Source organism: Penicillium atrosanguineum (assembly GCF_028827265.1).
Source record: "Penicillium atrosanguineum strain IBT 20685 chromosome Unknown utg000003l_segment0_segment0, whole genome shotgun sequence".
NCBI lineage: Eukaryota > Fungi > Ascomycota > Eurotiomycetes > Eurotiales > Aspergillaceae > Penicillium > Penicillium atrosanguineum.
In genome coordinates, this window is record NW_026623135.1 from 254,041 (window position 1) to 272,173 (window position 18,133).

Here is an 18,133-nt window from a genome sequence, read left to right on the forward strand (position 1 = left end):
CCACCTGAAGAGAAGAACCTGAAATCTTCTAGTGGGTGGGACTTACCACCTGGGTAGGTGCTATTCCCGAAGTCATCACTGGAATGAAGGGGGGATGCGCTCTCCCATTGAACGCCACATTCCAGAATGTCGTAAGAGCTGTGTTCCGGCGGATTACCCACTCCATCTAGGACGGATCAGTTCAGTTCATTGGGATTACGAGCTTAAAAATTCGTCACGCTCGGGCACTATGCAGCGGACAGTATCCCAAGTCATGGCTCAATCCAGGGGGCACTAGACCCGACTTGCGCCTCACAGAGGGTTGATGGTGGGAAGCACTAGGGAGGCTTCGCAAGGTAAGCGACCAGTGCTCATTTCACACCGAGGCCACCAAACGCCCGATCTAGCTCCGCTCCTTCGTCGTTCGGAGCCATGGCCGGCATACTAGAGGAGCCTTGATCGGCCGAGGTGCTGTCCAGCAGGCTCTCAGCCCCTCCTTGGGATACCGGGGGAACAGACGTCCTTTTCGGCTGCAGGAGTTTTTCCTCACTATCCAACCACCCAGGTGCGACGCGTCGCTTCTCTGCTAGATCTCGCTGTTGGATCGACTCTTCCCACGCCTTGATGGCCCCCTCGGCGTCGCTTCGGGTCTTCTTCAGGTGTTGCTCAAGGGACTGGCACGCGGCCAGGATCTCGTCTGGGTGTGCTGCATGTTCGCCACTGGAAGAGATGACGTAGCGAGCCTTCGCATCGGGATTGCTTGGGTCGACTGTGACGGAGGGTGGGAGAGTTGAGGGGACGGACTTGTAGGTGTAGGGTAGGGTGACCGAGGTGGGGAGGTTGATAAATGGCGACACGGTCAGAGGCACCTGTGCCAGGAATAGATGAGGGCCTAGTGGAGTTAGCTACCATAAAGCACGTAAATATCAGGCCATACTCACAGTACGAGTCATACATGGCGAGGAGATAAGAGTGTTGACGGAGGGAAGTGACGCAGTTCCGCACGGCCATCGGGAGCCCGATGATCGCCGTCTCCCCAGACTCCCCAGACTCCTCAAACTCCCCCTCTCCAACTCTCCAACTCTCCACAAAGTTCATCGCTCCGCTACCAAATGGAGATCTGGCTATCTGTATTCTCAGCCATTGCGTTCAAGAAAACAAGCCGCAGAGTCTCCAACTACCATAACCTGAACATTGCCTATGCTAAATTGAACTAGGCGGTGTCGCTGATATATGTCCCGGAGGGTATACTGAGTAGTTACCCATGCAGACAACCTTGAAGAAAAAGCCGTCTTCGCAACTTCATCTAGGAACTAATTTTTAATTCTCATTCACGCGCTGTATAACTGTCACTATCAAATCTCAAATTTCATTATCGATCAAGTCTTTCAAGTGGGTTTCTTATCATGATCAGTGACAAAAGCCCGACGCAACACGAGAATGCACCAAGTGTGAAAGTCATCCCTGCCCAACCAAACTTGATTCTCGTGAAGCCTGCAACGAGTGGTCCAACGAACTGCCCGATCGCAATTGCCATGTTACAAAATGCGTATCCAGTACCCATGCCGCTCGACTTTTGCGAATCGACATCATGTTTGGCTTCGATTGCACGAACCGTGTCGGACACTTCAGCCATGACCTGGGCCTGAGACGTCGTCATGAAGAGTCCAACAAGAACTACCAAGGCAACAAATATGATTTGATGCTTTGGGGTGTTTTCTTCCGTAAACCGTAATGCCGCGAGTGGAATGATGGCGAGCACAAGTTCGATCGCAACTGTGCGCCGGCGGTTCCAGTTCCGACCATATCTGTTTAATGGAATACTGAGAAGGCTTGGAAGAGATACCCCGAGGAACACGAGACCGGAGTTTGTAGATGACCATTGGTATGTTTGCATGGTGAAAAGAGGCAGGGTCTGGTGTCTAGATGGTCAGCTATAGAATGGAGATCCAAGGTTTCATCTGCGAGGAACCCACGGTTTCGAAAGCAGAAAATATCGATGATACCGTGACTTCCACCATTATTATCATTAAGAAGCGAGGCTCGCAGAAGTCCCACAGGGCGAGCGACTCCTTCGGTGGGTTCGGGCGATCTAACAAGGGCGAGCGCTCGTCGGAACGAGTGGTTGGGAATGGCAAGTCTCTTTGTTCTTTGCAAACTGTTAAAAGCCAAATCAACCGTTAGTTCAATTCAGGCCTTACTATTCTCGTTCATCAGAAGCCGTAATATAATGTCGAGAGTGAGCAAGCCTATCGGCAAAGCGAAGGCACCGTAGATACCGAAGCGATCAAACCTGCACTTTTTAGCATTCCGTCGCATCCATTTCCTGAAGCAAGGCTTACATGAAACCACCGAGAGCAGGCCCAGAGATCATCCCCCAAGTAAAGGAAATAGATGCATATGCCATGAACTCTCCTCGGTTCTCAGGACGAGCCGTGTCGGCAATCAACGCAAAGCTGAGCACACCAACAACGGCACCTGCAAGCCCTTGAAAGACTCGGGCGACGATGAGAAGAGCTGGTGTATTTCCGAAGAGGAACAGTGAGGTGGACAGTGCGACTGCAATGTATCCGACAAGTAACGGTGATTTTCGTGTGTGAATCCGGTCACTAATAAATCCCACCAGTGCTAGTATGGTCAGTCGATCCTTTCGAACCTCTCCAGTGTACTTACGGGACCCAATAAGTAAAGCGACACCATATACTGCTAAAAGAATTGAAGTCCACTTCTGAGCTAGAAGCAATGAGTTATACTGTTCAACTTGTTGTAGCCCCTGAGAGTTGCGTTCATACTTTCGTCTCTCGAGCTTTTCCCATCTCGAATTAATAGATAAGGTAGAATCGGAACAATCTATGAGATTATAGTGTTAGTCTGAAGCAATAACCATAATAAGAAAGTCAATACCATCCCATAGATGAACGTGTCGGTGAAGGTTGCAAGGCTCATTGCTACAACAACAAACGTATCTGACGATCGAATTCGTCGAAACTTCATTCGCATTCGGAAAACCATGAGCTTGAATCTGGTATTCAAGTAGACAAGGCGAACAGCAAGCCGTGCAAGGGAGCCTGACACCGACATTGCATTGCTTCCCGTGAAGAAAAATAGTGGTTAATGTGGCCGACTGGGTAGAAAGTATTGGAAAAAGGGAGAAAAAGCTGAGGGCCACGCGGCTGTCAGTAGTCTCTTATATGCTTGCAGCGCCATATATTATGTCTAATGCCACAAAATGACTAGTTAATGCCCAGGGGTAGACATCTGGAACCATTGCCCCTACGTCGATTCAAGTCCCGGCCTTACGGCCTCAACTACGCAGCAACCTGGAAAGCATAGAATGTCTCATGCTTTCCGCGGGAACTCCCAGAAAATTTCACCCCGCTGCCATTTGAGATGGACACAATTTCGTCTTCATCCCATTGACGCATCTTCATAGATATGCGGTTTTTCTCTACCTCCCGATCTTCACCATCAGTGCGCTCCACCACGTCCAGGTCAAATTTGATGTATTTAATCTTGTCCCTTAATTCTCCTCGGTGATTGTATTCCCGGTAAATTATGCCTGGATACACCATGCTCGGGACTTCAGTGACTCCTTCTGGTTGATGAAAGGTAATACTTCCTCTCTTCTGGATTACCGATCCATCGTAGATCGAGATATAAGCTCGTCCAGTGTCCCTGCGAAGAACCTTAGAGATTTGGTTCAGGAACACCTGTGGCTGATCGTCCTCTGAAAGATGGCTGATTGATCCAATCGAGAAGATCAATAGATCAACTTTGTGGTTTTCCTGCTCGCGCATGATACTTTCAAGGTCAAGAGCAGATCCATGAACCCAGGTGACATGGCCCTTTAAAGGCTCTTTGGTGACTTCTTCTGCCTTTCTCAGCATGTCTTTTGCAGTATCGACTCCCGTAAGTACAGTATCGGTAAAGTCAACACCGACTACTTTGGCACTGGCCGCAAGGCCATGGAGTACACGACCTGTTCCTGTTCCGAGATCTAGTACGACGAATGGATCTTCAGATGTGGGAGGACGAAGTGTCATCAGCTCTTGATAGCAGCCCCAATAAAATGATTCGTCATCCACAGACTTCGAGCTAGGAGCGACGATATCGTAGTAGTCAACTAGATATTTGGAGCTGTAAATATCACGCTCTTCGGTTGAGAATTCGCCCATGTTGAGAGTACTTGGAACAAATCGAAGAAAACGAGAAATTCGAGAGTATATGTTGCTTCCATCGAATGGGTTAGGTTTTGATGGAATTCCCTATCCGCGACAACTGACTATGAGAAAAATCGGGTAAACCTTGAAAGAGGACACGAACCATCTCGTGTTCGTGTACATGCTAGCTAAGGAATAATACCCTTGACAATCACTATCGAAAATGTGATTGAATTGCATTGCATGAACGACAGGGCGAGCAGCTTGGAAAGGGCTGATGTGATAACAGCTGCATAGGATAATTATGGCTGGCTGATTTAGAGGGCTGCAGGCCGTGCACAAACAGTAAGATAGCAGATGCAGCCCGATTCTAAATACAACCTACCTAAGATCTGACAATCCCGCGGAGTTTACGAACAGCTCTTGCATTCAGGTTGGGCTTTGATTTCGGATCAGTCAAACATGCAGTAAAGAGGGCATCTTTTCATTCGCTACCGTGCCTATCTTAACGCTGAGGATTTCCCTGGGGGCTTTCAAGCCAAGAGCCACCATGCGGCCACTGCTATTGGAACTATGGCAGCCAGCCACGGTCTCAGAAGCCCGCCTAAAATTGCTGCATCTGCTTCGCTTGCTCCTTGGTTGAATTCATTCGTGTTGTTGATCTTGGGGTACGGTTTGTCTGGCACCGGAACCCTAAGGAATGCACACAGGGGTTCCCAGCCATCCCCCAGTTGCATTTCCAAAAAACTCTCAGATTGTACTCCGAATCGCACTCGGTTATTGTGATCAAGGAATCTTTGCCTGAGAGAATCACTGCGGTAGTCATTATTGCAAATCACTTTGTAAGCTGTCTTGACCATGCGCAATTCAGGTCGCAGGCGTCTGGGTTCAACAAATTGAAGGACATTCAAGATCGGCTTTTCCAGCCAAGGGATGATGGTGTTGTGAACAGATTGGAACCACGAGTCGGCGGACCGAGTAGTGAGAATAATCTTCGCTTCCGGATACAGTCGACGCAAGTCTTCCCAGAACAGACTCGCGGGTATATCTAGAAGAGCATCGTATTTTCCTCTCAGACGGTCAAAATCATCCCGATCGTAGTGACGGCCTTGATTGAAGAAACGGCAATTCATCGCCTCCGTCCATTGATTGTACATCTGTCGAGGATCGTCGATGGGCTCGCACATATGCCATGGCGTGAATCCAAGTTCTTGTAGAGCAACATACAAGGCTATTCTCTCAGTAAAGTTCTTCAAGTAAAGATGTAATGTCTGGAGACTTACATGCCGTCCCTGTACGGGAAAGCCCTGCAACAACCACTCGCAATGGCTTTTGATGCGTTGGAAGTGGCTCCTTGTCAATCAACCGACTCATGGCTCTGGAAATGATGCTTAGTGAAGGGATGATTGTGGTGAGGAGCGGCTGAGGACAAGGGACTTTAGGCATTCAGTGTGACTTATCCCCAAGCCCCCCCCAGGTCCAAGCAAGCTGGCGCTAGTAATCAAAATTAAATTATCACCTTCTCCGTGAATTGTCTATCCTCACTCTCACGGGCATAATTCAAAACCGAAGAATTGTTCCTGATATCGCTTCGTTTAAAAGCTTTGGATCAATATGGAGTCACTTAATTGGGTTTACCTATTCACTGGCTTGGTATGGTAGCAGGCTGATCTCAATAAGCACCCCCAGACTAACAGTGTCAACAGTTCCTCGCCTGGTGCCTCATAATTGCAGCATACAATGTGTTCCTCCATCCTCTGCGAAACTACCCCGGCCCCAAGCTAGACGCTGCCACTCGCCTTGTCTATGTCTACCACATGATTCTAGGGGACAGTTGCAAGTATCTCGCCAGCCTGCATGATAAATATGGAGAGGTCGTTCGAGTTGGTCCAAACGAGCTATCTTACACAACAGTGTCGGCGAACAAAACAATTTTTGGAACGAAAGCCACGGCGGACTCGTCGTTCGAGAAGAACCCGGCGGTATACATTCAAGGCTCCGGAATGTCACAGAATATTCTTTTCGCTAGCACAAGTGAGCATCCTCGATACAGACGGCTCATGGGACCAGCATTTTCCGAACAAGCGATCAGAGAGCAAGAACCGATGATTCAAGAATTCACAAGTACCATGATTGAGACACTTCGACACAATAGATCGGGAAAGGCATACTTTCCATCCGAAGACAGCATCGTCAATATCGGGGCCTGGTCCATTTTCTTTACTTTCGATGTCTTCAGTGCTCTTTCTTTCGGTGAACCGATCGGCTGCATTGCTACGGCGGATTACCATCCTTGGGCACATGTTATCTTTGGCGCCATGAAGCATGCCACTTTTCTCCAATGCGCTTATCGACTTAAACCTTATCATCGGATCCTAGAGAAACTTATTCCACGAGAGATCAGTGCTCCTATGGAAGAGCACATGGAGTATTCTCGCGCCTTCATGGAAAGGACAGGGAAGGACGAGAAATTCTCACGTGCGAGCTTTTCATCGTTCATTTTGAAAGGGATGAACAAGGATGAACTATTTGACAATATTAACATTCTTGCCACTGCTGGCAGCGAAACTACAGCCACGGCCATTTCATCTATTTTTTACTACTTGACCCATAACCCGGATAGCTACCAGAGGCTTGTGGATGAGGTTCGCTCTGCATTTACAAGCGAGCACGGGATTACTTTCAACTCTACAGCAAAGCTGAAGTACCTCAATGCTGTTATCAAAGAGACCCTGAGAATCCACCCTTCTGTGCCAGTCGGTCTTCACCGAATTACTCCCGAAGCAGGCAGCTACATCGATGGGCAATGGGTTCCCGGCGGGGTGAGTCTCAGCCCAAATGTTGGTTAGATGATATAGCTAATCAAGTTGCAGACATGGGTGTCTGTGGCACTTCTCGCCGCATACAGATCTCCAAGGTACTGGCACCGCCCCGAGGAATTCATCCCAGAGCGCTGGCTCGGCGACCCCGAGTTTGAGTCTGATAATCGCGCAATCTGGGCACCCTGGTCGATTGGACCGAGGAAGTGCATTGGTATCAAGTAAGTAACGAGCTGATATGGTGGCTTGGGAACATTGTGCTGATCAATCCGCCACCATAGCCTGGCGTACCTGAACATGCGGTTGATCACAGTTCGTTTGCTATGGAACTTTGACTTCGAGGCGCAGCCCGATAACTTGGACCCCCACGAGCTGCACGAGTTTGGGGTTTGGCAGGGTCAGGCTCCACTTAACCTGAAGATGCGAGATGCACGTACTTCTGCGGAGGTGTAGTGAGCAAGTGGGGCATGCGGTTCTCCGGGCTATTTGTCTTTGATGGTGCATGTGATGAACAAGCTGGGATTTAAATTTGGGCACGCGGAGCCAGTAGTCGGGACGCTCAATTAAGTTGTGGCTGCATGTAATCCGTGGATTAGTTTGGCTGGAAGAGTGGTGATCTGCACGTTGATTTGCCAAGATTCTATGACTCTCAACCCGAATCATATTGTGGTGAAATTATAGCCGCACGAAAACTCACTCTTACTCGAAGAATAACGGACAGAACAAATAGCCGGAATTTTGTTGATTGGGCGAAATAAAGCAATGTGCGTTGGTTTCCAAATACTACATCCCCTGTAAGACGAACTATGCTTAAAGGCCTCTGACTTTCGGGGCTAGATCAACCGATTGCAGTATAGAAAGTAGCTTGAAGAGAGGACAGCGGGCTTACAATCCTTCCACCCATCATTTAGCATAGTTGAACATTGACTATGACGCCTAAAACAATTACTGTTTTTGGAGCGACGGGTAACCAGGGAGGATCAGTATTAAGGTCATTGCTTCAAAATTCAAACTTTGCGGCTCGAGGAATCACCCGCAATCCCCAATCCAATGCCAGCATGGCGCTTGCTGCTCGCGGAGTGGAGATGATCCAAGCAGATGGTTTCAATTCCGAAGAGATGATTACTGCATTTCACGGCTCCTGGGGCGCCTTTGTGAACATCAACTCGGATGACAAAGTATGTGACATTGAAACACCGTCATTGCAATTGTTTGATAATGACTGTTGCAAGATATTTGCCAACACCAAAGGCCCAACAGAATTTGACATGGGCAAAACGATAGTGGATGCCGCGGCTCACGCGGGAGTTCAACACTTCGTTTTCAGCTCTGGTCCTCCATGCACTGAAATGACGGGCGGCCTAGTCCAAATGAAAGCCATGGATAGTAGGTGACACTCTAGAGTCCCATTTATCTCCCTAACCAGAAATAGTGAAATACAAAATCGAGAAATATGCTCGAGATCTGCGAGCCTTCAAGTCCGTCAACCCTATTGGTGCTGGCTGGTTCTTGGAGAATTTCCTGGGCAAGGAGGCTGCACCTGTGTTTGGAGGATTCCCTCATTTCCCAGACGAGGAAGGATTTCTTACTTTCCGGGTTCCCTACTGGGGTGGGGAAGAGAACGTGCCTTGGCTGAGCATTTCCGATGACTTCGGGGACATAGTACAGGGCATTTTCTTGGACCCAATGAGGTGGGATGGCCACTTTGTCCATGGCGTTAGTCACATCTGCAGTTTTGACCGGGTTGTGGCCGACTTTCAGGATGTTTCGGGACAAAAATCCAGATTTGTCCCAATCCTGCCGTCCTGGGAGGCCTTTGATACACATGGGATCCACGAGCTGGAGGATGTAAAGCTCATGTTTGGGTTCACTCAGATCACAGATGGCAAATATTTTGCAGATCCAACTGAGTGTCATACCGCTAGTGAGCTGAAGAAGACAACAGCCATGGCTTTGGGTTGGTCCGAGAGCAGATACGAGTTGGTTACTGCGCGTGAGTGGTTTTCAGTCCGCTTTGAAAAGTAGATACATGTATTAGCTTCACTCAGCAAACACTTGGCTGCCGTGTACGTGACAGGTTGAGCAATTCACTAATATCACTTGGGTGGCGTGGAAAGAATGAGCGTCGAGCCACACCTGTTTGTCTTACTGGTTGATGTTTCGTTCGTGACTATTTATAATGAACAATAACGTAGGAGAGAATATTGAGCCGCTCATCGACGCCACTGATTTACCAAAGGCGGCTGGGAAGCACTAATTCCGTACCAAACAACCCAGGGACATTGATTCTTATGGCGACAGATGTTCAAAGTAGCTGAATGAAGGTGAAGTTCGATTCAGAAGGGGACTGGCCGACCGTCACTTACTCTGATAGGGAAACAGACATTAGACGGCTTCCACGCGTTGTCCATTGGGTCTTTCAAGCTCTGAGCTAGAATGTGCACGGGATTTTTACGCCAAGCGGGATCAATCGGAAATGAATGGCTGGCTGATGGCGCAAGCCAAATTTCCTCAGGGGCAGGTGGAGTGCATGAGGATGTTCGTGTCTTAGAACAGGAGGGTTGGCGCTTCTCGTAGAATCCTTGCCCGCGCCCACGTAGATAAATTAGATGACTGCTTGCATAGAGGTGACGCATCATGTCTTTTGTAGCAAAATCGAGACAATTTTACCCATTAATGCCTTCGGAAAATCTGTCTCCTTCGGAGGAGTATGATCTTCTTGTGGATCGGAACGTTGGCCTGGGACAACTATTCGAACATCAAGTTCGACAGTCCCCCAATTCCGTGGCCGTGACCGACGGACACATCAATCTTACCTACCAAGAATTGCATTTGCAGGCCATTCATCTTGCTGATCAACTTCACCAGCTGGGGGTTCAAAGGGAAGAGCCAGTTGGTATAATTGTTCAGCATGGCGTCGCAGACATTATCACTCAGTTAGCGACCATCTATGCAGGAGCCAGCTGTGCTCCCATGGATCCCACCTTGCCTGACATCCAAATAATGACACGCCTTGACAATTCTGGGACTCGCTTTGTCCTCGTGGATGAGTTAAACGTCAAGCCGGAGCTGTCCTACATCCAAATCAACATCGATGATTTCCCGCTCTGGGCAGCCAAAGATCCATGGGCTGCCGAATACATCTGGGCAGCCGACCCTGAAGTGCCTGTCCTCACAACCTTGGAACATCGAACGCACTTGATCCACACATCGGGGACTACCAGTGAGCCAAAAGCAGTACAGATCGCTGCTCGATCGATTTTGCAAGTGGTCTACCACGCACCATTTGAGCCCGTGGATTCCACCGACACAGTTGCGCATATCAACAACACAAGTTTCGATGTTTCACTGTTTGACATATGGGCTCCCTTACTTCGCGGAGCCCGAATTGCAGTACTGAGCAAGGTCATTTTGCTCGATTTGCCTGCTATGTCCGCGGCAATCGAGAAAATGGGAATCACAGTTATGGCAACGACAACAGCGCTTTTGAATCTTGCCGCAGCAACTCAACCCGACGCTTTTTCAAGATTGAAAATATGCTTTATTGGCGGAGAAGCAGCCAACGTCACTGCTATTCAAACGATCTTCAAGCATGGGCCTCCGCAGCAGCTTATCAACGCGTATGGTCCAACCGAGACGTGTATTTTCTGCCTTGCACATCAGATCACAGATGGCGATATGCAAATAGGTAGTGTCAGTATCGGCAAACCAATTGGCAACACGATTGCTTATATCTGCGACGAGTCTGGGAAGCCGGTTGTGGATGGCGCGGAGGGCGAGCTATTGATAGGCGGTGCTGGCGTATCTCCTGGATATGTGAATCATCCCGAAAAGAATGTGTCCTCCTTTGTCACTTTGCAGACAGAAAAAGGGAGCCTGCGATTGTATCGTACAGGGGACAGGGTCAGAATGCGACCAGATGGTCAAATTGACTATGTTGGACGTCAAGATCACCAAGTGAAAGTGCGTGGCTACCGTATCGAGCTTGAAGCCGTTGAGATGGCCATGTTACAAACCGGTCATTTCACCGAAGCCGTTGCATTGAAGGTAGAGGCCAGCCAGGGTGCAGGCTCGATATTGGTTGCTTTCGCTGTGCTGGCCTCGTCAAAAGAGCCTTACGCAGTAACCACGGCAATCAACTCTTTAAAGACTATGCTCCCAGATTACATGGTGCCTCAAATAGAGTTGATTCCTCAAATGCCCCTCAACAGCCATACAAAGGTAGACCGAAAGCTTCTCACTCGGCTATATTGTGATCGGTGGAACCATTTCAGGAGCAACAGTCTGACTGGTAACACCCAGGAGAAACTGGCTTCGCTCTGGACAGATATTCTAGGTCTTCAGTCGCTTCCCGGAAAAGACAAAGCCGACTTCTTCCATCTTGGAGCCACTTCTTTGCAGGCATCTCTCCTTATCAGTCAAATTCGAAAGACCTTCAACGCTGATATCTCACTTCTCACTCTTTATGATCATCCCAAAATCGATGAACTAGCAGCGACCATCGAAAATTCCCGCGAGCACTCTTTGGGTACAACTCGAAACGAGCAAGCGTTATGGATCCAGGATACAAAGATCGCTGATGATCTTGTTTCCCCTTCGGCTCCAGTAATCGACTGGCGCCGGGACACTGAGGGGCGCGTCTTTCTGACAGGTGCAACTGGCTTTGTTGGTTCATTCATGCTCGCTGATCTGCTCAAGATGCGAGAAGTGCATCAAGTGGGGTGTTTAGTGCGTGCAGAAAGTCCACAAGTGGGCTTGAACCGTATTAAGCTGGCCATGGCAAAGTATGGCCTGTGGGAAGAGCGATTCTCGGACAAGATACTGATTCTTTGTGGATCTCTCGAAGATATCTACCTGGGATTGGGCTATGAGCGCTTCCATGAAATCGCCAGTTGGTCAAGCATCATCTTTCACCTAGGGGCAAGAGTCAATTACACACAGCCATATTCACTCCACCGCCCCGCTAATGTGATTGGTACAAGAAATATCGTGCGTCTTGCAACTGCTGGTAGTCGGACCAAGGCAGTGCACTATGTCTCTAGTATCTCCTGTTTTGGTCCCACGGGCTTCGTGACCGGGACGGTTCGAATTGCCGAAGATGAGCCACTATTGAAACATATCGAAGCCCTCCCTTTCGACCATGGCTATGCACAGTCCCAATGGGTAGCTGAAGCAATGCTGCGACGGCTTGTTGATTGCGGATTTCCAATCGCCATTTATCGACCTGGATTCATTACAGGTCACAGTCAAACCGGGGCTTGCAACCCTGACGACTTCTTTAGTCGTTTGATCCTTTCTTGCGCTGAGATACGGTCTTACCCTCTTCTCCCTAACCAACGCAAAGAGTTTGTTCCAGTCGACTACGTCAATGCTGCTATCCTGCACATCGCATCTTCTCCCGACTCTTTGGGGCATGCTTATCATATAGTCCCCCCAGCGCAATCTGTTTCGATTGATATGAATGATGTCATGGACCTGATGGGATCTCTCTTGGATACACCTCTCACAGGGCTACCATACCAGAAGTGGATTGATGTCTTGGCGAAGGAATCACCTTCGAGGCTGCAACCACTTCAGCCAATGCTTGCTGAAAAGGTTCACGAAGGTCTGACCCGATGGGAGCTCTACGAAAATATGCCATTGTATGACACTACCAATACAGCCCGCGCATTGCAAAGTCTACCAAGGGGGCTTAAATTCCCACTATTCGATCGTGAATTAATGTTGAAGTACTATACTTATCTCTTGAGTTCTTAAATTTTTATGTCAATCAAGTGTGCTAGATTTTGAAGATACAATAGTTGCAATTTCAGAATATTCGATCAGCCCTTGCCTACTGTTGATAAACAACTACTCAGGACATGGAGTGGTGGACCTTGGAATATATATAGACTATGCCACAATCCCTACGCTAAAAAATTGAAACCGAGGAGGAAGCATATCACGGGCCCACAAAGCACTGCTGCATCAACTTGGACAAAAATCGCTGCAAGCGTTATGAGATTCCAGGACTCAAGCTACCTCTACTCCTCAGACCACGCAGTGTGCTGATTGCACCCGGAAACGGTAGTCTATCCATGACCAACACAGTTGGATCAATAAAAGTCATATACATAGGTAGTTATAACGCCCTCAATTGTGGATCTATCAATATGCTATCCAAGGTTCGCTTGCACAAAGTTGAGCATATCGGGCCTGCGAGAACTTGGCAGAAGGGTATGGCTGCTGCAGATTTTGCATTATATCTTCTTGTGGCCTGGTAGGCTAGTGGTAGACTTCCACCTTTGGGTTCGGAAATATCCACAGGTGTGGTGGAGACCCGCGTTCGATTCGCGGCCAGGCCCCATCTTTTTGCATCTTGTTTCACCAGTCACTGCCATATTGCGTCTTCATTTGAGCAAAATCTTCTTTCCGGTTAGTCAAGATGGATCTTGGAAGATCGGGATGTTATTTTACCGTCGCAAATATTCAATAGTTATGAATGTGAATAGATTCAATTTGAAGGGTAATGTACAGAGTAAACGCGTGAAATAGGTCATAATGCCTCTTGAGCGACCTTTTATCCAGATAGTCACCCATCCAGATCACAGGAATAGATAGAGTATCTATCCTTGGGTACATTTGACAGATCAAAATTTCTGTATAGTCTTTTGAAACAGGGCGTTTCAAGGGCCACCAGAGACAGCAGCCGAAGTTCCTGCAACGGCGCCAGTGTTGGAATTCGCCATACGCCTGCGCCTGTTGTCCTTGTTCATGTACTTTTCATATTCTTTCTCGTATCGTTCATAGTCTCGAAGATATTTTTCGCTCTTGTTCCCGTATTTCTCTCGGCGTGGAGGTTGCGGCTTAACGTAGAATCCAAAACACATCTTCGGAGGAGCGAAAGTAGTGATCAGGGTTGTTTTGGGTTGAATTGCCAGGTCTTGAATAGGATATAGAATTGACTTTAGGACTGGAAAGGGAAAGTTTGTTTGATCTGTGAAATTTTTGACTGTTCCTGTACGCGATCCATTGGAACGGAAGGTCTCATTCTTATCAGGCACGGAAGGCGAAACGGCCCCAAGAGTTGAACCAGCAGAGCCACCTAATTATCCTTGGCATTCGTCATAGAGTATGGGGGAGCTTGGGGGCCGAAATGTTGGGGCGCATCTATGGACCTCGCCGGGTGGAGCCATTCTCGCAGTCTGTGCCTCTTTTTATAGTCAATGCAGAGTTGAACAGTATGATTTGAAGTTTTATGCTGTGGTTCACTGTAGAATATGGTATGGAAACTGCTTCGAACTTGTCTAAGATGGAACAGTTGGATGACTTCCGGTGTACCAACCATTCACACTGGTGCTTCGAATGTTTTCTCGCCCAAATACTTATGGGGGATACAAAGAACAGACGAAGGCATCTCAGAGCGCATATAGACTTTTATCGTAACCTAACTCTTGGGAATAATCGCTATTCTCTCTTCGATAATCTTAAAAGCCAGTAGGTTAGATTGTTTAGCCCTGGGCCCATTCCAGTACAATTTCCACCAATGCATGTAACAGCTCCCCTACCTCCAACAGTAGTTGCAACTCTGGCTGTAGTCGTGCTGAATGCAATTGCGGTGGTGCTAGTTGTTGTCACCGTGATCGTGCTTGTACCATTGGCAGGTGGAGGGTATGTACCGTTGCTTGCTGTTTGATAGACGTCGTCTACAAGAAGGTTCTGAGAGGATAGACATCGATTGATACAGAATGAATTTCCGGTGATGTTTCCGTATATGTCTTGACAGTTGAATATTTACTTGGGGAATTAGATCTACCGTCAGGGGTTAGTATATAGCATCATAATCTAGGCAATGAGCCTTCTTTCTATAATTCCCGGTTGTGCATAAAATTTGCTGATCTTCTGTGATTAACTCCGTCGAGGATACCTTGGCCCCCTACGTCCCAAGTGTATAATGCAACCCTAAAGACAGGATTTGCCCGTGGTGGTGACATTGCCGAATCTGATCACGATTGGACCGCTGATCGCCGCAAATACTCGGTGCGTCTACATATTATGTGCTTTTGCAGTCGATATTCGGTAGTTTGAGTGAGCTCACGGATGTGATTGATTTCAGGCATATTTGAATAGGTGCCCTAGGCATTCGAGTACTGCTTTTTGCATCTCGGTTCCATCCAAGCTGTTGTGTTCCCAATTGATCCCCTAGGCGTTCCCCACTTGTGCTACCGATCAAGAGGCAGCTCACTTCTGCGCAGTCCAATGCTGAATTCCGACAGGGAAGACTAAGTAAATCAGATAAGAAATGTCGACGCAATTTTGCCCAGTGATCCATTGGTGGCTGCAGATTATTAAACCTGCACCCCTGGGTCCTAGGATCGATCAGTTTTGGCTTCGAGAAGAATGCAAAGTGCGACAGCTGAAAAAAGAGTCTGGTGGAAAAGTGTAAATCTTTGGATAGATGGCATTCGATCGCTTATCCGGAACCCCAGGGTTTCCACTGTTTTTTTGGAAATCGGTGGAGACTCAATGGTTGGTCCCTGTTTCTGCCTGAGGCCGTAAACTGGGAGTCTGAGGCTGATGCCAACACTGCTTTCTGTGTGACATCTTCATTCTTGCATATCGAAGAAGATAGGATCGATCTATGATCGTAAAGAGTGGCAGATTTCTGACCGAAAGTGGCGCATCGTTGAAAAGTGTGGAGCGGCTGAGAGAGGCCAGCCCGCTTATCCAATTTGTTTCTCTTTTTCCAACTTCGCCATCACCACACGCGATCTTTTGCCCAACTCCCACTCAACTTCCCCTTTCCGAAACATTCCTTGTTATTTCAACCCACGGGGGAAAGACTATTCATCTGATCTCCTTCGCCCTCTGTGGGACATCTCCCTTCCCGCTCTAAACTCACCCCGCCACACCTCCGCGCCGTGAATCCCCCCCCCCCTCTCCTCCCTCCTCGGCCCCCTTGCTCCGATCTTCGACACTCCAGAAATCTATACTCATCTACCTCCAAAATGGATCGAGCTCTCGCGCGCGCGGTGACTGAGAAGAAGCCGGTTCCCGAGATCGATTTTTCGTTGCACACGATGGAGGATGGTAGCCAGGTGTCGACAAACGAACGAGTGGTCAAAGGTAATGATCGGTCGAAATTGCTATTACCACTTTGCAATCGGATCGCTGACTTGTCTGTGAATTATCAGAGGTGCAAGCGCCGGCCCTGAGCACCCCGCCCGATGACATGTTTTGGTCCCCGGACGACCCTTCCAAACCAAACCTCCAGTACCTCAAGCAGCACCTGTATCGCGAGGGTCGTCTTACGGAAGAACAGGCCCTATGGATCATCCACGCCGGTACCGAGGTCTTGCGCCAGGAGCCCAACTTGCTCGAAATGGACGCCCCTATTACGGTTTGCGGTGACGTCCACGGCCAATACTACGACTTAATGAAGCTGTTCGAGGTTGGCGGCGACCCTTCGGAGACACGGTACTTGTTCTTGGGCGACTACGTCGACCGTGGTTATTTTAGTGTCGAGGTGCGTATGCTTGGTTTTCATCGGATTTGCGGTTCTGACAGTCTTGCAGTGTGTTCTTTATCTCTGGGCGTTGAAGATCTGGTATCCCGATTCGCTTTGGCTGCTGCGCGGTAACCACGAGTGTCGCCACCTGACGGATTACTTCACCTTCAAGCTTGAGTGCAAGCACAAGTATAGCGAACGGCTCTACGAGGCGTGCATCGAGTCTTTCTGTTCTCTGCCGCTGGCGGCCGTCATGAATAAGCAGTTCCTGTGTATCCACGGTGGTCTTAGCCCGGAGCTTCACACTCTCGAAGACATTAAGGCCGTACGTACATGCTATCCATCAAATCGACGTGTCGCTAACAACAGTAGATTGATCGATTCCGTGAACCCCCGACGCACGGTCTGATGTGCGACATTCTCTGGGCCGACCCTCTCGAGGAATTCGGTCAGGAAAAGACTGGCGATTTCTTCATCCATAACAGTGTTCGTGGTTGTTCTTACTTCTTCTCTTATCCGGCCGCATGCGCGTTCCTTGAGAAGAATAACCTGCTTTCTATCATTCGAGCACACGAGGCCCAGGATGCAGGGTACCGTATGTATCGAAAGACTCGCACGACCGGATTCCCTAGCGTCATGACCATTTTCAGCGCTCCCAACTACCTCGACGTGTATAACAACAAGGCCGCCGTCCTCAAATACGAAAACAACGTCATGAACATTCGACAATTCAACTGCACCCCGCACCCCTATTGGCTGCCCAACTTCATGGATGTCTTCACTTGGTCCCTGCCCTTCGTCGGCGAGAAGATCACCGATATGCTGATCGCCATTCTCAACACCTGCTCGAAGGAAGAATTGGAAGAGGAGGAGGAGGAAACTCCTACCTCTGCTTCTGTGGATACCACCTCGCCTTCCTTGTCGACGGACGCTGCGGAAGCTAGCGAGGTCAGGCGCCGGGCCATCAAGAATAAGATTCTTGCTATTGGTCGTCTTTCGCGTGTGTTCCAGGTCTTGCGTGAACAGTCTGAGAGCGTTACAGAACTGAAGACGGCGGCTGGCGGTCGTCTTCCTCCTGGTACTCTCATGCTGGGTGCCGAGGGTATCAAGCAAGCCATTCATAACTTCGAGGATGCCCGTAAGGTTGACATCCAGAACGAGCGCCTGCCTCCTAGCCAGGAGGAGGTCATTGAGCGAAGCGAGGAAGCTCGCCGTCAAGCCCTGGCACGCGCCGAGCAGGAAGCTGCTAACGATGCTGGACTGGCCACCGTCGCCAGGAGAATCAGCATGTAAGTGATGTCTCATTGATGATCAAGCATGTATTTCTAACCTCCTATTAGGTCTGCCGGCTCGGGTCGTAATCGTCGCCAGCGTGACCCAACTTCCAGAGAGGCCTAGAAAGGCCGTGGGGTTTGGCTGAGCTGATATTATGACATGATCTATGCATTTCCTCTTCCTGTCCTCCGGCGCACACGCTTTTGCCATGACATGATCGACACGATACCCTTCCTATCAGCTTGATCCCATCACTTGTCTGGCCATACAACTGGATCTACAATAATAGTAGTCAAACTGGATGGCTCGCGTTCAATTTGGTATTCTAGGATCCATGGATCCAGGAGCTCAGTAGATCTATGAGTGTAGCTTGACTTGATAACAGATGTTTTTTTTTCAGGCGAGAAAAAAAT

The 18,133-nt window shown here is 48.8% G+C and overlaps 9 protein-coding genes across 9 annotated transcripts; 4 read left to right on the plus strand and 5 right to left on the minus strand.

Moving 5' to 3' along the window:
• Positions 1 to 350: 350 nt before the first annotated feature.
• N7443_003506 (uncharacterized protein) lies at positions 351 to 936 on the minus strand (the record flags this gene model as incomplete). The annotated part of the gene is made up of 2 exons (XM_056883562.1): positions 351 to 871; positions 921 to 936. The coding sequence occupies 2 exons, from the start codon at positions 934 to 936 to the stop codon at positions 351 to 353; spliced, it is 537 nt and encodes a 178-aa protein (XP_056741840.1).
• A 415-nt stretch (positions 937 to 1,351) lies between these two features.
• Positions 1,352 to 3,060, minus strand: N7443_003507 (MFS transporter; the record flags this gene model as incomplete). Its single annotated transcript, XM_056883563.1, has 7 exons — positions 1,352 to 1,894; positions 1,956 to 2,137; positions 2,181 to 2,228; positions 2,332 to 2,607; positions 2,653 to 2,712; positions 2,772 to 2,829; positions 2,884 to 3,060. The coding sequence occupies 7 exons, from the start codon at positions 3,058 to 3,060 to the stop codon at positions 1,352 to 1,354; spliced, it is 1,344 nt and encodes a 447-aa protein (XP_056741841.1).
• A 227-nt stretch (positions 3,061 to 3,287) lies between these two features.
• N7443_003508 (class I SAM-dependent methyltransferase) lies at positions 3,288 to 4,154 on the minus strand (the record flags this gene model as incomplete). Its single annotated transcript, XM_056883564.1, has 1 exon — positions 3,288 to 4,154. The coding sequence occupies one exon, from the start codon at positions 4,152 to 4,154 to the stop codon at positions 3,288 to 3,290; it is 867 nt and encodes a 288-aa protein (XP_056741842.1).
• Positions 4,155 to 4,672: 518 nt separating this feature from the next.
• N7443_003509 (sulfotransferase family protein) lies at positions 4,673 to 5,513 on the minus strand (the record flags this gene model as incomplete). Its single annotated transcript, XM_056883565.1, has 2 exons — positions 4,673 to 5,370; positions 5,423 to 5,513. 2 exons carry the CDS (start codon positions 5,511 to 5,513, stop codon positions 4,673 to 4,675), a joined length of 789 nt encoding a protein of 262 aa, XP_056741843.1.
• Positions 5,514 to 5,753: 240 nt separating this feature from the next.
• N7443_003510 (cytochrome P450) lies at positions 5,754 to 7,411 on the plus strand (the record flags this gene model as incomplete). The annotated part of the gene is made up of 4 exons (XM_056883566.1): positions 5,754 to 5,792; positions 5,846 to 6,961; positions 7,013 to 7,179; positions 7,240 to 7,411. The coding sequence occupies 4 exons, from the start codon at positions 5,754 to 5,756 to the stop codon at positions 7,409 to 7,411; spliced, it is 1,494 nt and encodes a 497-aa protein (XP_056741844.1).
• Positions 7,412 to 7,887: 476 nt separating this feature from the next.
• Positions 7,888 to 8,983, plus strand: N7443_003511 (NmrA/HSCARG family protein; the record flags this gene model as incomplete). The annotated part of the gene is made up of 3 exons (XM_056883567.1): positions 7,888 to 8,136; positions 8,191 to 8,344; positions 8,391 to 8,983. The coding sequence occupies 3 exons, from the start codon at positions 7,888 to 7,890 to the stop codon at positions 8,981 to 8,983; spliced, it is 996 nt and encodes a 331-aa protein (XP_056741845.1).
• A 651-nt stretch (positions 8,984 to 9,634) lies between these two features.
• N7443_003512 (non-ribosomal peptide synthetase) lies at positions 9,635 to 12,715 on the plus strand (the record flags this gene model as incomplete). Its single annotated transcript, XM_056883568.1, has 1 exon — positions 9,635 to 12,715. The coding sequence occupies one exon, from the start codon at positions 9,635 to 9,637 to the stop codon at positions 12,713 to 12,715; it is 3,081 nt and encodes a 1,026-aa protein (XP_056741846.1).
• Positions 12,716 to 13,623: 908 nt separating this feature from the next.
• On the minus strand, positions 13,624 to 13,827 carry N7443_003513 (uncharacterized protein; the record flags this gene model as incomplete). The annotated part of the gene is made up of 1 exon (XM_056883569.1): positions 13,624 to 13,827. The coding sequence occupies one exon, from the start codon at positions 13,825 to 13,827 to the stop codon at positions 13,624 to 13,626; it is 204 nt and encodes a 67-aa protein (XP_056741847.1).
• A 2,118-nt stretch (positions 13,828 to 15,945) lies between these two features.
• Positions 15,946 to 17,843, plus strand: N7443_003514 (serine/threonine-protein phosphatase 2B catalytic subunit; the record flags this gene model as incomplete). Its single annotated transcript, XM_056883570.1, has 5 exons — positions 15,946 to 16,063; positions 16,132 to 16,463; positions 16,513 to 16,770; positions 16,818 to 17,734; positions 17,786 to 17,843. 5 exons carry the CDS (start codon positions 15,946 to 15,948, stop codon positions 17,841 to 17,843), a joined length of 1,683 nt encoding a protein of 560 aa, XP_056741848.1.
• Positions 17,844 to 18,133: the final 290 nt, after the last annotated feature.